The following is a 13,043-nucleotide window of genomic DNA, read 5'->3' as shown; positions in this document are numbered from 1 at the left end:
CTTTTAACTCCTAATTAGAAGTATGCATATGTGCGCACACACGCACAAGCATCCGAGGAGGAAGAAAGCGTGAAGGCTGGAAAAATCATCAAGGTGGTGGGAGTCAGCCGTGGAGAATATTGCAAAAGATCTGAGGTAGGAGAAGCAGGACTGTGCATATGTGGAGTAATAAATGTGGCCGTTTATTACTGGGCCGGGTTTCAAGATGACTGGCTGTTATTGCAGAGGGCCATACCAGCACGCAGGGTTCCCCCACCAAAGCCTCTTAGCATGAAGATCATCTCTGACCTATTGTGAGTGAAGAGGGTAAAGATTATCTTAAAGCTAAGATGCTTTGGAGTAACAAGTCCCTACATCTCTCACACAAGAGACCAAACATCTCTCCACACCCGCTACATCGCCCTCCTCCCTACACACACACACACAAATAAAAGCCATGCATCATTTTGTAGCTCAGCACTGAATAGCTGTTCTGCTTTGTAACCGGGCTCCTTGCAGGCAGTGTGATTCATGTCTGCTTACTTTTGCGGCTGCGTGTGCTTTCTGCAAATCTCCGGATAACAGCTTCTTATGCCAAAAATATAAATGTAAAATGAGATATTTAAAGAAAACTCCACCTGTAGCCACTTCATCATTTACAACTGCAGCTACTGGCTGGCTGTATCGCATTTCTGGGTCCATTTCGCCGTTCGACTGTGTACTTTTTGTTATCCCCCGACATGATTTGGCGAGATTGCGTTCCACCTAAGCTATCCTGGAGTACAATGAAAATGAAAGGGTCCCGGTAAATGTCAGGTTTCCGAGTACAGTTCACTCAATCAAAGAATGGGAATGATTGCGGGGGATGAAATCCATCAAAGACGAGGCAGAGACATCATTTGACTGAAGCCTCAAAAGACCAGAATGCAAGTTGACTTTTGAATACGAAGCATGACTCTTACAATGGCTAAGAAAATCTTTGCCGTATTATTATCCCTGTTTTCGCCCACACACGGCACTGAAAGCAACGCATGTGTGTAAAAATCAGAAAGCGCAGCACAAGTCGGCTAAAGAAGATGAGACAAAGCGGGTTCACCACTAAATGTAAATTACAGCGCTTTATCCTGGAGTAAAGTGAACTTCAAGTATTGATTGTACAGTGGAAAAGTAGCTTTATTTTAAAAGGAATTGATTTAGCTTTTGGCAAATTAACTCCATCAACACGTTGTTCTGCTACGAAGCATTTGGCATCATTTCTGCCTCCGTGAGCTTGCTTTATGTGAAGTTTAACCACTGCGTGTGTTTGCATCTTATCATATAAACTGTAGAAGTAAATACCAGGAGGGGAAACAGCTGCCAGTCTCTTAATCGCTCCGTGCTAAGTTGATCAAAGAGCTTATTCTGCTCAAAAAGTCAATGAATTCCTTTAAAGCTTACCAGGTTTCACGCTGGACTTCACAGGGATAAATATTATGGGACGTGTCAGTAATGAGAAATGAGGGCCTGGCTCGGTTGAAGTTGAGCAGGAAGCAGCTAGTCATTGTGGTGACCTACAGATCATCAGTCACTCTCACTAGCTGGGACATGTCACATCATCCAGTACCTCTGTCAGACCTGGTTGTGCTGCCAAATAATCCATCTCCCTCTTCACTGTCTTTCATGGCTGTTTTTGGGTTTTTTTTGTTTCCCTCTCCGAGCCTGTCAGCTCTCTGCTCTCGTCCTGTCTCCTCTATCTTTGCCTCATCTCACCCTGACAACACCCACTTCTTCTATTTTTGCCCTCCTGCTCATATCGGTCGAAGATGTTTGGCAAGACTTCAGCTGTGACAAGGCACAGCTGTCCGCTGACAAACCCCGCTCATTTGTCTCTCTTGTGTGCAGGCGCACACACGCGCGCTCTCTCTTAGCATTCAGTTACAAAACCATTTTGAGCCTGCGACCAATCAAAGCTCCACGCTGACGTCCACCGGGAGATGGCGAGGGGAGAGTGATGGAGTTGCGGTGTTGATGAAAGTGACAGGATGTAAAGCCCGAAACTGGAATGCATTCTGGCTGTTGAGAGAGCAAGATAAGGGAAAAGAAAACATTTGTCTTTTGTTTTGCATTTTACAAGCTCTGCGTAACTGTATAGGTCTATGCAAAAGAGGACTCCACCTCAACTGCCTGCGGGGAGAACAGTTGTAAAAGCACCAAACAGGTGTTGCAAAAAATGTTTTTCTACCAGTTAATTTTAGTGCTAACAATCTAGCCTTAAAACATGGAAATGAAGTCAGCCGCCGCGCTGAGAATAACTCAGTTTGGTGTCAACAGAAATCAAGACTTGAAACATGTTGTAAACAATGCTGTGGTATTTTGTGGGTGGCAGGTGGAGCTACATCAATTACCTGGATGGGCTACTCTTAACTGTTAAAAAGCAGAGACTAGCCAAAAATAGAAAGAGGAAGTACCGTCAGCTCCTGCAACGAAATGCTTGCTAGCTAGCTAGCTAGTTAACCAGCTAACAGAGTAGCATATCTTTTTCAGGTAAAACCACACACACGTGTAGCTAGTGTGACATAGCTGACACGTAATTTGAGACTACACTAGTATCTAGAAATTATTTTTTGAGGAAACAAAGATTTCAGCACCACCATAAACCACTTGATGGGAAGCGGATTTGCACATGCCATTTACAGAGCAGCCTAGAGCTCGGGGATCTCAACACACAGTTTAGTATTCAGGGCACAAACGCACACATGCCACCACATCCTCTCTGTCACAAGGCAGAATCCCGGCACACAAAATGACAAGAGTGTCAGCTGCCTCCCCGCCGCTATACTGTTTAGCTAGCTGTAGCTGCAACAACGTGAGCCCAACCCAAATGTTGTGAGGATGCAGCCGCAGAGCTAGAAGACTCTAAACTGAAGAGCAAAGGAGTTCGGAGGGAGGAGGAGTAAAGAGAAGAAGAGGGCTCGAGGAAGACTCAAGGGCAAATAAAAGGCAGGATAGAGGAGTTGCTCAACACAGTGACAGAGGTTGCCCTTATACTGCACACCCCTCTGGCGTATAAAATCCACACACACTTTGGTACTGGCTTCCCAATCCACCAGTCTGCTCCCTCTGTGTCACCCGGGGGAGGGAGAGGGGGATTGACCTGGCCCAGTCCAAATGCTGCCAGGAGGATTGGATGATCCTGCTTAGAAGGGTGTGCTGTGAAGCAAGCTAATGAGAAGGCCTGTGTGTGTCTGTGTGTGTGTGTTGGCGGGCCTCGCTCAGGGGTTCTGGGTTCAGCCACCCAGGGCACTCTGCCCGGTGATGTTGGGGACACATGTGACCCCGTCAGACCTCCGGCCTGGATTACTGTTACCACCACTATGCCTGTGAGCGTGTGTGTGTATGTCTGTGTGTTTTTGTGAATGCTTGCAGGGAAGAAAGTTGCTTGTTTTTTCATGTGTTCCAACATTTTTCAACCAGCCCAGCCAGCCGCACGCTTTTTAGCTCCTTCATCCCAATCATCAGCACTTTTAACAATTACCAAAAATCCCAAAGTCACTTCGAAAAAGTCCAAGGGACCGGGGAAGTAAATTAGTTCTTTAGCTAACCCCAGCATATTTACAACAGCGCTTTATAGCTGTTATGATGTTGATGAATGTGCACTGCCCCTGCCAAATAAACTTATAATCGAGTGATAAAATAATGAATAAATTCCGAGTGGAACAACAGCCCGTGACACGTGCCAGTTTCCTCACCTCTACTGTGTGTGTGCGCACATCTGCCCTCCTGTCTAGTCTAGTGGTAAAGGTGTGTGTTTATTGCTCACTAGCACACGCTACAAAGGAGATAGATTAGGACCACACACTCTTTACACATGTGTCCAACAGTGATGGGGGGAGGAGGAGGTCGAGCCTCCCGAGGCTCATTTGTGTATAATATGTGTGTGTATGCAGACGCAATAGATACGTCTGTTTGCATGTCTGTGTTTTCATAGTCAAACCCCTTACCTGTGTGTCCATCTGCCCGAACAAAGGAAGAAGGAAAGAGGGAAAAGGAGAAAAGATTGCTGCCTCTGGTCGGATTGGCTGCCTCCTTTTTCTCCTTCCCCTGGCCTTTCCATTCTGCCACATCAGCTGAAAGCTCTTTTCACAGCTCCTGTTGCTCTCAGCTCGTAAACTTACACACACTCCTTTTTTTCACCGAGGGGGAAGAGTGACGGTAGGAAGAGAGAGAGAGAGAGCAAGGGAGCGAGGAAACAAGGCGGGGGGGGGGCTGCTGCCCCGTTGGTTTAACTCGAGCAATACGGTCCATATCATTTTGATCTCGCCTCCTCTCTCGGCCACATTCCTTTTTTTTCTGCACTTCTTCCTAAAAATAAGAAAAATAAAAAAACGCTATACCCAGTGGATATTGTCTAATCATTTCGCCCAAGGATACGTGTAGGCTTACCAGGCTCCTGCTTTCTTACCCACACAGCCCGGAAAAAGGCCTCCAAGCATGAATTATTCATGAAGTCAAAACCTACAGGATGGGTGTAAACGGGTGTGGGCTTTTAAATATACAAACAATCTGTAAACGGGTGCTGGAATGCTGCTCCCGTGATATGACCTACTAACACCTATTCCATAATAAGAATAACCTCCTCGACCAAAAACACATTTGTGGCGGTGACTCCACCAGTCTCTCTCTCTCTGGCGGCTTTTTTTTTTTTTTTTTTGCAGTTGAAACACTTAGCCTAGTTAGCTAGTCTTTTATCCGGCGCCAATTAGCCAACGATTAATGAATTATTGAGAAACGGGAAGGGTGGCGGTGGTGGGGTGGAGGGGGATTAAATTTTAATGTGGATCTTAGGGGGAATAGTTGTATTACAAGTCACCGCAAGCAGCAAACCGGGAGACGCCCACCCTCAGCAGCCATTTACAATAATCTACAGCCATTTACGAAAGCGGGTAAAGAGGAGAGGAAAAAAGGGAGAGAGTGCGAGTAAAGGAGGGGTGAATGAGCGCTTTTTTTGGCATTAAGAACAGACGCTGAAATCAGACTTGCAAAAAGGTTCCAGAAACTACAAAAGTCCATATGTCATGATCAGATGAGTGACCGAAGCCAGCATCCTCGTCTCTCTGTGCGTGTGTGTGTGTTTGGGTCACCTGCCACCCTCCTGCCAGCTACGCCATCTTCACCCCTCCCCCCACCCGAACTCCCAAGCAGTAATGTAAGTTTCGATCTTTCATTAGGGTGGCCGTGTAAGGCCGATAATACGAGATGCTGAGATAAGGATAATATATGTCTGAGGAGGAGCTCTTCCCAAGGTGATCGTTCTGGTTCAGTTCCCTCTTCCTCAAGCAGAACCTGTATTGGCACTTGAGACTTAACTGGTATTGATTTACTTAGGGTTAGGGCCGTCTCCACCCCCCCGCTCTGCTCTCCCCGCCGCTCGGTGTTTCTCTTTCACCTCCCAGCACCTGTCTCTGTTTATATTCCTCCAGGAAGGCTTCTTGTCAGGCTGTGGTAGCATCAACCCGTGGAGGGGTCTATAAAAAAAGGTGGATGTCCTGGTGCATTCTGATATTATATTTAAGGAATTAATCTGGCAGCTGAGCACCCACCCCCCTCCCATCCTCCCTCAAAAGCACCCACAGATGCCTGCTTTTCCTCCTCACCTCTGTCATCCCTCGCACATTTTTTGGGTGCGTCTGTGGCTGCTGTAGCGTCATAATTAGCGGCTGGATGTGACACATGTTTCCAATTTGCTACGTCTGGTCACTGCACCGAGGTGGTGGTGGTGGGGCGGGGGTGCAAGAGATATAGACAGACGTAGAGTGACAGTAGGGAAAAGAGGGAGAGAATAATAGAGGGACAGAAGAGGGGGGGAATGAGAAGAGATGCTTTGATTGTAAAATTCCAGGCCAATATGGATGTTTAAAACAATCCACCATGTTTTTCCCCGTTAGTTTACCTCCTTGTTTATTCCAAGGGAAACAACAAAATTGCACAACTGCCCTGATTTAAAGCTTTCAGTTGGAACACTTAGCCAGCTCACAAATGATGTGGCACAGATGATAATTGCAAAAAAAACAAGGTGCCAATATCACAGTTTGCTAGGCTGGTATCAGTCCATACCTGCACTACTGATATTAGGCTGATATTAGAATTTATGCATCCCTGCAGAAAAAAAAGAGAAGCAGTGGATACTGAGGCGTGAGAAGGAGAGAATATAAGACAGAGGATGGAAGAAAAGATGGGAGGAGAGGTGGAGGGGAAGCTGCAAGTGGATGGTCCAAACTTCAAAGAGGCATACGCAGCAAAGGTCCAGAGGTTAACAATGTGACACCCCATTTACTACACAGACAAGATGTGAACCATACGTGTGCTCTGATTGCTGCAGCTTCTGCTTACTTTTCACCTCATTTCTGAAACCACCTGTGTGTGTGTGTGTGTCTTCCAGAAGCGTGTCCTTGGAAGAAGCAGACTATTTAGACAAGCAGCGGGCTCTTAACATATTTCAGCCCAGGGCCAAAACCTATTCTGCCCCGAGGCAGCTGATTCTAGAGTACTGCTCATGTCACGTAGAGAGCAAGGAGAAACAAGTACACGACAGCATGAAAAAGGGCCAAGAAAATAAACTGGAGGAATGACTAAGCTGATTAACTATGAATAGTAAGCTTCGTGAATAAGCTTCATAGTATAATAAGAAAAGGGCTTTTTGTATTTTGGATGGATATATGAGCGAGCAAATCTGTGGAAATGACAGCAGAGTGTGGCGTCAAAGCCACCGCCCGTCTAATTGCGAGCCGGGCCCATTCACTGAGCCCTAACACCCACCTAACACTAAACTCCATTAGGAGACAATAGCGTGGAATCACCTGTAAGGCTTCAAAAGCCCAGGCTGTGAGCTTCTCTGTGGAAATTACCCTCCCGTGTCCAACTCTACTCCCTGTTGGGCGAATCCACCCACTGCTGACAAAAAGCCCTCATTAAGGGCTTCATGCCTGGCTCCACAGCAGGGGCCCACGCACAGTCACATCTGTGGAGAAGTGGAGAAACTGGGCAGGACGTAGCCTCCAGCGCACGGACGCATTAAAAACCTGTTAGTCTCTGAAAAAGCCCCTGGCATGGGTGTGAGTTAAAGCTGTCTCGGGGGGGGCCCGGTTGGCATAAGTGAGTCAATTTTCTCTTGTGTTTTTTTTTCTCCCTTCTATAAAGTGTACTTAGAAGAAACGGGAGCTATTCTGGAGCGGTGCTCCATGCTGATAGCCTGCACAGAAGTGTTTATCAAGCTGCAAAATATCATTGTTCCAATTTGCCAACAGAAATGTAGCTAGGATTTGCAGAAATGAATCTTTGTGTCACTGAAGGAAAAAAAAAAACTCCCCTCTTTTCCCTTCCATACAAGCCGCCTTGTTATTCTCCACCTCCCCTCTTCCACCACCACCTCCTCCTCCTCACAGCCAGCAGGTCCATTCAGACACAGGGAAATTGGCAGAGGTGTGAGAAAAGTGGTGTCAGTCATTAAGGCTGGACAGCAGAGAGGTGTTTAAAATGGCATTTCCTCAGCTAATGCCTGACACCTTCTCCGTGAGGAAAAGGAGGAGGAAAGAAAATGCAAATGAGCTCGGGCAAAGTGTGCAGACTGGGTGTTTGACAGGCCTGAGGTCCAAAAGGAGGAAGGGAGTGCTACCCTGGACTTTAATCAAGGTCATCCAGCAACAGCAATTAGAGCATCACACAAGTCTTTATCATCCTACACACACAGCTTCCATCTACGGCCTTAGAGCTCACGGGGACTTTTAGAGGCGCTGCAGCTGGACCAGGAACAATAATCAGTGTGACAAATGCAGAGCAGCAGCATTTATCAGATCACAGTTTAGACTGAGCAAACAATACTGAGAGTGAATACAACAATGACGGAATAGTCTTATTTTTTTCTTCTTTAGATACCGCAAAAAACTGTCCAAAAGGAACCCTGACTGAGAAAAATCAGCAGTGTCGGTAAGACGGGCAGTCTGCTGTAGGCCTGCACTCTGTTACGAATTTCTGACCTTATCCAACAGACGGTGATGAAGGTGCTTTTCTACAGACACTCCAACAAGCTGTCAGAATGGCAGCCTTCACAGAAAAAAAAAATCAATATTCCGAGTTAGGCCTGCACTTTGTGGTGAATTTCTGCCTTTATCCAACTTTATTTTCTTCTTTATCGCCTGTGTCATGTCGCATTACCGCTCAGCAGTGCACTCAGTTTCTTGCGTTCATAAAACGTTTCATGATTCTCCCGTCGCATGCAATGAAACCACAAAAAAATCAGTTTTCCCCAAGCATGCTTGGAGAACTTCAAGATCAACCCTACAATTAAGTCAGCCAGTGAAACTGTGAGGTCTGCGAGCGCTCTTACCTTTCGTTCAGGGAATTCCAGTAGATGGGCTCCAGGTTGCTGGCTGTCGTCCCCAGTAAATCCAGTAAGAATACCAGCAGGATCCCCAATCCATTCCCACTTCTTCGACACGCCATCTCAACCCTGACACCCAGCATATGCGGCCCCATTTAAAAGCAAGATCTTTTCTGCGGTTTCGATGCTGTTGCACACGAGGGGGGACTCTCTCAAAACAATAGATGCGCGGCTACAGCCGATCAGGCTATAGGTAGAAGACAGTCAAAGTGTGAAGCCAAAGCCCGCTCTGCACAACCTCATGGATCCGAAATGTGGCAGCTTGTAAGCGATCACAGCACACGCACTGAAATGTGCGAGGGGGAAAAGAAACTTGTTCAATCCGCGCGTCTGGGTGTCCAAAAAACGATTTCTGCGCGTCCACAGTTGCACTAATTCTGTGCCAATCCCATGACTTTCCTCGTTAATCTGTCCTTCCCTTTTATTTCTCCAAAAACTGCGCTCCTCGGCTGAAAGGTAACTCCACGGAATCAAAAATATTTAAAAGAAAAAATGATTGCCACCCAGCCTCTAACTCTGTAGCCTTTCGGTGCGCCCTGATTGTCTTTTTTTCCGAACAATGTTCCCTTGTTCTCTGTGCCGACTCTGTGCGATTTCTCTCCCATTACCTTGTTTCCTCGCAAGAATATCTAGCTTCCAGCATATCAGAGAGGAACCGGGGAAAAGAAATACTGTCAGTGTGGCAGAAGGGCGCAATCAAAACCAGGTCAAAAGTGTGAGGGTGAAACGTTTAAAATGGAAAAGATGTTACTCGTGTCCACAGCTCCATCCTCATAAAGACGTGTTGATGCTCGGCGGGTTCAGTCAGTGCGCGTTACAATCCTTAGTGGCCTCTTTATGGAATCAAAAGCAAACACACACGGGTTGTAAATCCTTAATAGACACGCTGAAAAATAATAATCATAAAAAAGATCCGAAATCGACGATAAATCCAAGAATCAATTCAAAGAAACTGAGAGGAATAAATCAAAGCGCTAGAAAAGCATCTCCACTCTAATAATGTCCCACACAGGCCAACGTGAAAGTTTTGAAGTGATAGAAAGGAAAAAATAATATTAATAATAATAAGATGCGAGTTGTGAGCATCAGTCCCGGCTGGAAATTATCTGATGCGGCGCATCATTTGGAGAGCAGGACGCGTCGCTTCTCGGTCATGGAAAAGCGCTTCATTCGTTATCTCCTCCGTCTCTCTGCCTCAAAATCCCACTGCTTTGACTCGTCCTAACGCTCGCAGCACATTGACAGACCGACTGGCTTGTTTGAGAGGAGGAGGAGGAGGGAAAAAAGGGGCATGGATGAATGGAAAGGAGAAAAAAAAATCCCCATCCTCCGACTGGCAGGCAGGGCGCACTGACGGAGCGCAATTCTTCCAGGCTTTGTCGGCGGGGGCGGTATCGAGTCCCTTTCAGCACCTCCTCTTTCCTCCTCCTTTTAGAGTCTCGGCCCCCCTTCTCCCCTCTCCTAACTCGGACCTTTGGACTCCCTGGCACTCTATTCTGCCTCCTTTCAAACGCCGAACAAGAACCCCCTCCACCACCACTAGCTCTCTAAATGCTCACCAACGTGCGCCCCTGAAAGTGACGAAAGAGCAAGAGCGCCCTCAATGTATTGACTAAGCATCACATGTGGCACTGAGGCAGGATCGTATTGGAAAAACACAATCCAGATGCAGTTTTACAAGGATTTTTCATTCAAATGTCCCCGCAAAGCTACTTCCTACAGGAGTGATTACTCCAGACGCAAAGCGCCTCACAGAACAGCAGGAGCTCGCGCTATGAGGCCTCGTGGATACATAAAGCAAAGTTACAGCACTGTTTCAGGGATGAAGTTGAAAACAGGAACTTGCACCGAAATGTCTCCTTAGAGAGAATTATGATATCTCGCATGATCACTGGGCCGGCCTCACCTCGCTACATCTGCGCAGTGTAAGGGAAAAGAATCCGCTCTCCTTGTGTGGGAGGACAGAGCAGAGTCTCAGCAGCTTCAAAGCGGGCAGCTGAGCTTGATGGGTTGCAGGACGATCCGGGTGGCAGGACCCGCTGAGGGCCACACACACACACACACACACACACACACCAGTGTTTACGGTGGGGCCCTCAGCCTCCCCACTCATCCACGGCAACAAGCCTGAGACTGGACTGTCAAAGCTGTGCCTGTGCTGCCACCAAGTGGTAGATAGAGCGCATGAGCCTTAGGGGAAGACTGACTAATTCTTTAATCCCCCAATGTGACAGCCCCTTTAGCAGTGCATTATAAAGCATTATTGGATTTTGGTGTTTGACAAAGAGTAGATGATAAAAAAAATCACACTTTCCCGCTCTCTGTTGCATTATTTGAAAATAAAGAAAGAAATAAAAAGCACAGTTATTGCAGTAGTTTGGAATGCCAGCTTTTACTGGAATAAAGTGACAAGAACGGATCAATATTCTTTCTTTGTTTCACACCTACATACATGACATGACATCTGCATGAAGAATTCCCCCTAGTCCATGCATGACTTCCTGTTCCACCATCTGTAGCCGAGTGCAGTAGAGCCGCTGATACCTGAGAGGAAGAGATTCTGTAATATCTTTTATTGAAAATATTTCACTTCACAAAAACAAAGAGGAAGAAAACTCTACACACCCCTGAACACGCTCTGCCATTCCTGCACAGCCGGGGAGGAGAAAGGAAATGAAAGTGGGAGAGAAACAGAGGAAAGCAAGAATGAGGGCAGCGACTTATGGGAAAGTTGTGGCTCAGCAGACTTCAATTCAGTGTCATGCTCAAGGGCACTGCAGCACATCAGCTGAGTGAACCTCCAGGCGATCAAACCGAGGGTCCGCAGGCAGCCGGGGATACTCGGAAAGACAGAAGTGCAGACGTTTCCCTCTGCAGTGCGAAATTACAGCGTGCTTTCTTACGAGGATTGTAATTGCAGGGTTATGAGAGCCAAACAAGAAACAAATGCAGCAGAGAGATTTTATAGAGCTGGTCAGAGACACAGAATGAAAAAAAAAGAAAAGAAAAGAGAGCAGAGATGGAGCTGTTTCTGTTGCACTGACCTCCAGAAACCTTGGCAGGGCACACGACAAAGCTAAATGTAGTGGAGGAAGATAGACTGGTTCAGAGACAACAGCAGTTCAGAGGTGGAGCTGGCACGAAAAACAAACCTTCTGCTCTGTCTGGGAATCTATCTGTGTGGGTAAACTGGCGGGCTTGTGGCTCTCTCGCTCTATTTTTGAGTGGAAGATGACTCGGTTAAAAAAAAAAACTGCAGAGCTATAAGACACCACCTACATCAGATCTGCCATGTTGCTGAATAACAGAATGTACTTTCTGGAGATGTATTCATCTGCTTAATATACACTCAGAGCTGCGATGTTGGTGTTTATTAGTGTTCATTTATTCAGGCTGACCTCATTTACTGCACCGACCTTCAACTCTTCTTCGCAACCACATCTTCTCCCCGGTGACTCTGCCGCAGCTGCCAGACTTCACCACAGACACACACACATGCATACACCCACATAGCACACATAATGTGCTATACACGCATTTACACAAAATGACGCGTGAGCATCAACATAAGCAATTACACCAAGTGCATGGTTGACATTATGCATGCAGTGGAAGGTTAGGGATATACACACACATACACAAACACACAAACCAAGCGCAGACACCCACGGTGGCAGCAATACAAAGACCTCAGACAGGAAAACATGCACCCTGATGGGAATGAAATTCACACCAAGGGTGGTACTGATATGCGTGTGTGTCTGCGTGTGTGTGTGCACGAGGATGTGGGTTGTTGTCAGAGCATGGCACCCTCTTCCTGCCTTGCAGATGATAGATCTCAGCTCCTTTTTCCTTCAGCATCCGTCTATCCCTGTGAGCTTCCCTCTCTCGTGCTCTCTCTCTCTCACACACACACACACACACACACACACACACACACACACACACACACCCTCTCGTCTCCTTGTGACAGAGAGAAAGAGACATGGGCTGGAGGGGGATTAAGTAAGGGCAAGGGAGGGGTTGTGCAACATGTGATGAGCAGATCACACGTACCGATGGCACTGACTCTGGATCCGTTAAAAAAAATTGCACCTGACAGCCGACTTCTCCCACACCTACTTGCATTCGCATACTTAAGCAGTGTCCATGTGTTTTTATCACTTTAGTTCAAACTAAGAACATTTTTCCAACTTCTAATTGACCTAAATTGAGTTCCAATGCAAATAGCTTTCAAATTAAAGGCTTTTTTAGGCAGAGGTGTTTCTAGGATCCTTAAATGTGGTGCACAGGTAAGTGGTTCAGATATATGTGTATGTGCATGTGGTAAAAGTGAAGAATGCTGTCTCACACCTTCTCTGCCATACGTCCACCTTTTCAAAGTGAAGGTGTTAGATAGTAGTTGCAAGTACAAGTGCTTTGAGGGCACATTTTTGGTGTTATTTAACATCCATCCATCCATTCATCATCCATCCATCCATCCATCCATCCATCCATCCATCCATCCATCCATCCGTCCATCCATCCATCCATCCATCCATCCATCCATCCATCCATCCATCCATCCATCCATCCATCCATCCATCCATCCATCCATCCATCCATTCATCCATCCATCCATCCATCCATCCATCCATCCATTCATCCA

The 13,043-nt window shown here is 46.6% G+C and overlaps 1 protein-coding gene across 1 annotated transcript in view; it reads right to left on the bottom strand.

The window, feature by feature from the left end:
- Nucleotides 1–9,943, bottom strand: part of efnb3b (ephrin-B3b) — a 92,802-nt gene extending 82,859 nt beyond the window's left edge. Inside the window, exon 1 of the mRNA XM_026161642.1 lies at nt 8,342–9,943. Within this exon, the coding sequence (XP_026017427.1) occupies nt 8,342–8,490 (149 nt within the window). The 5' untranslated portion in view covers nt 8,491–9,943. The remainder of the gene's footprint in view (nt 1–8,341) is intronic.
- Between the last annotated feature and the right edge of the window lie 3,100 nt (nt 9,944–13,043).

This window comes from Astatotilapia calliptera, chromosome 3 (assembly GCF_900246225.1).
Source record: "Astatotilapia calliptera chromosome 3, fAstCal1.2, whole genome shotgun sequence".
In the NCBI taxonomy this organism is placed as follows: Eukaryota; Metazoa; Chordata; class Actinopteri; order Cichliformes; family Cichlidae; genus Astatotilapia; species Astatotilapia calliptera.
Note: the sequence above shows the minus strand (reverse complement) of the source record. Positions and strands in the feature narration are given on the sequence as shown.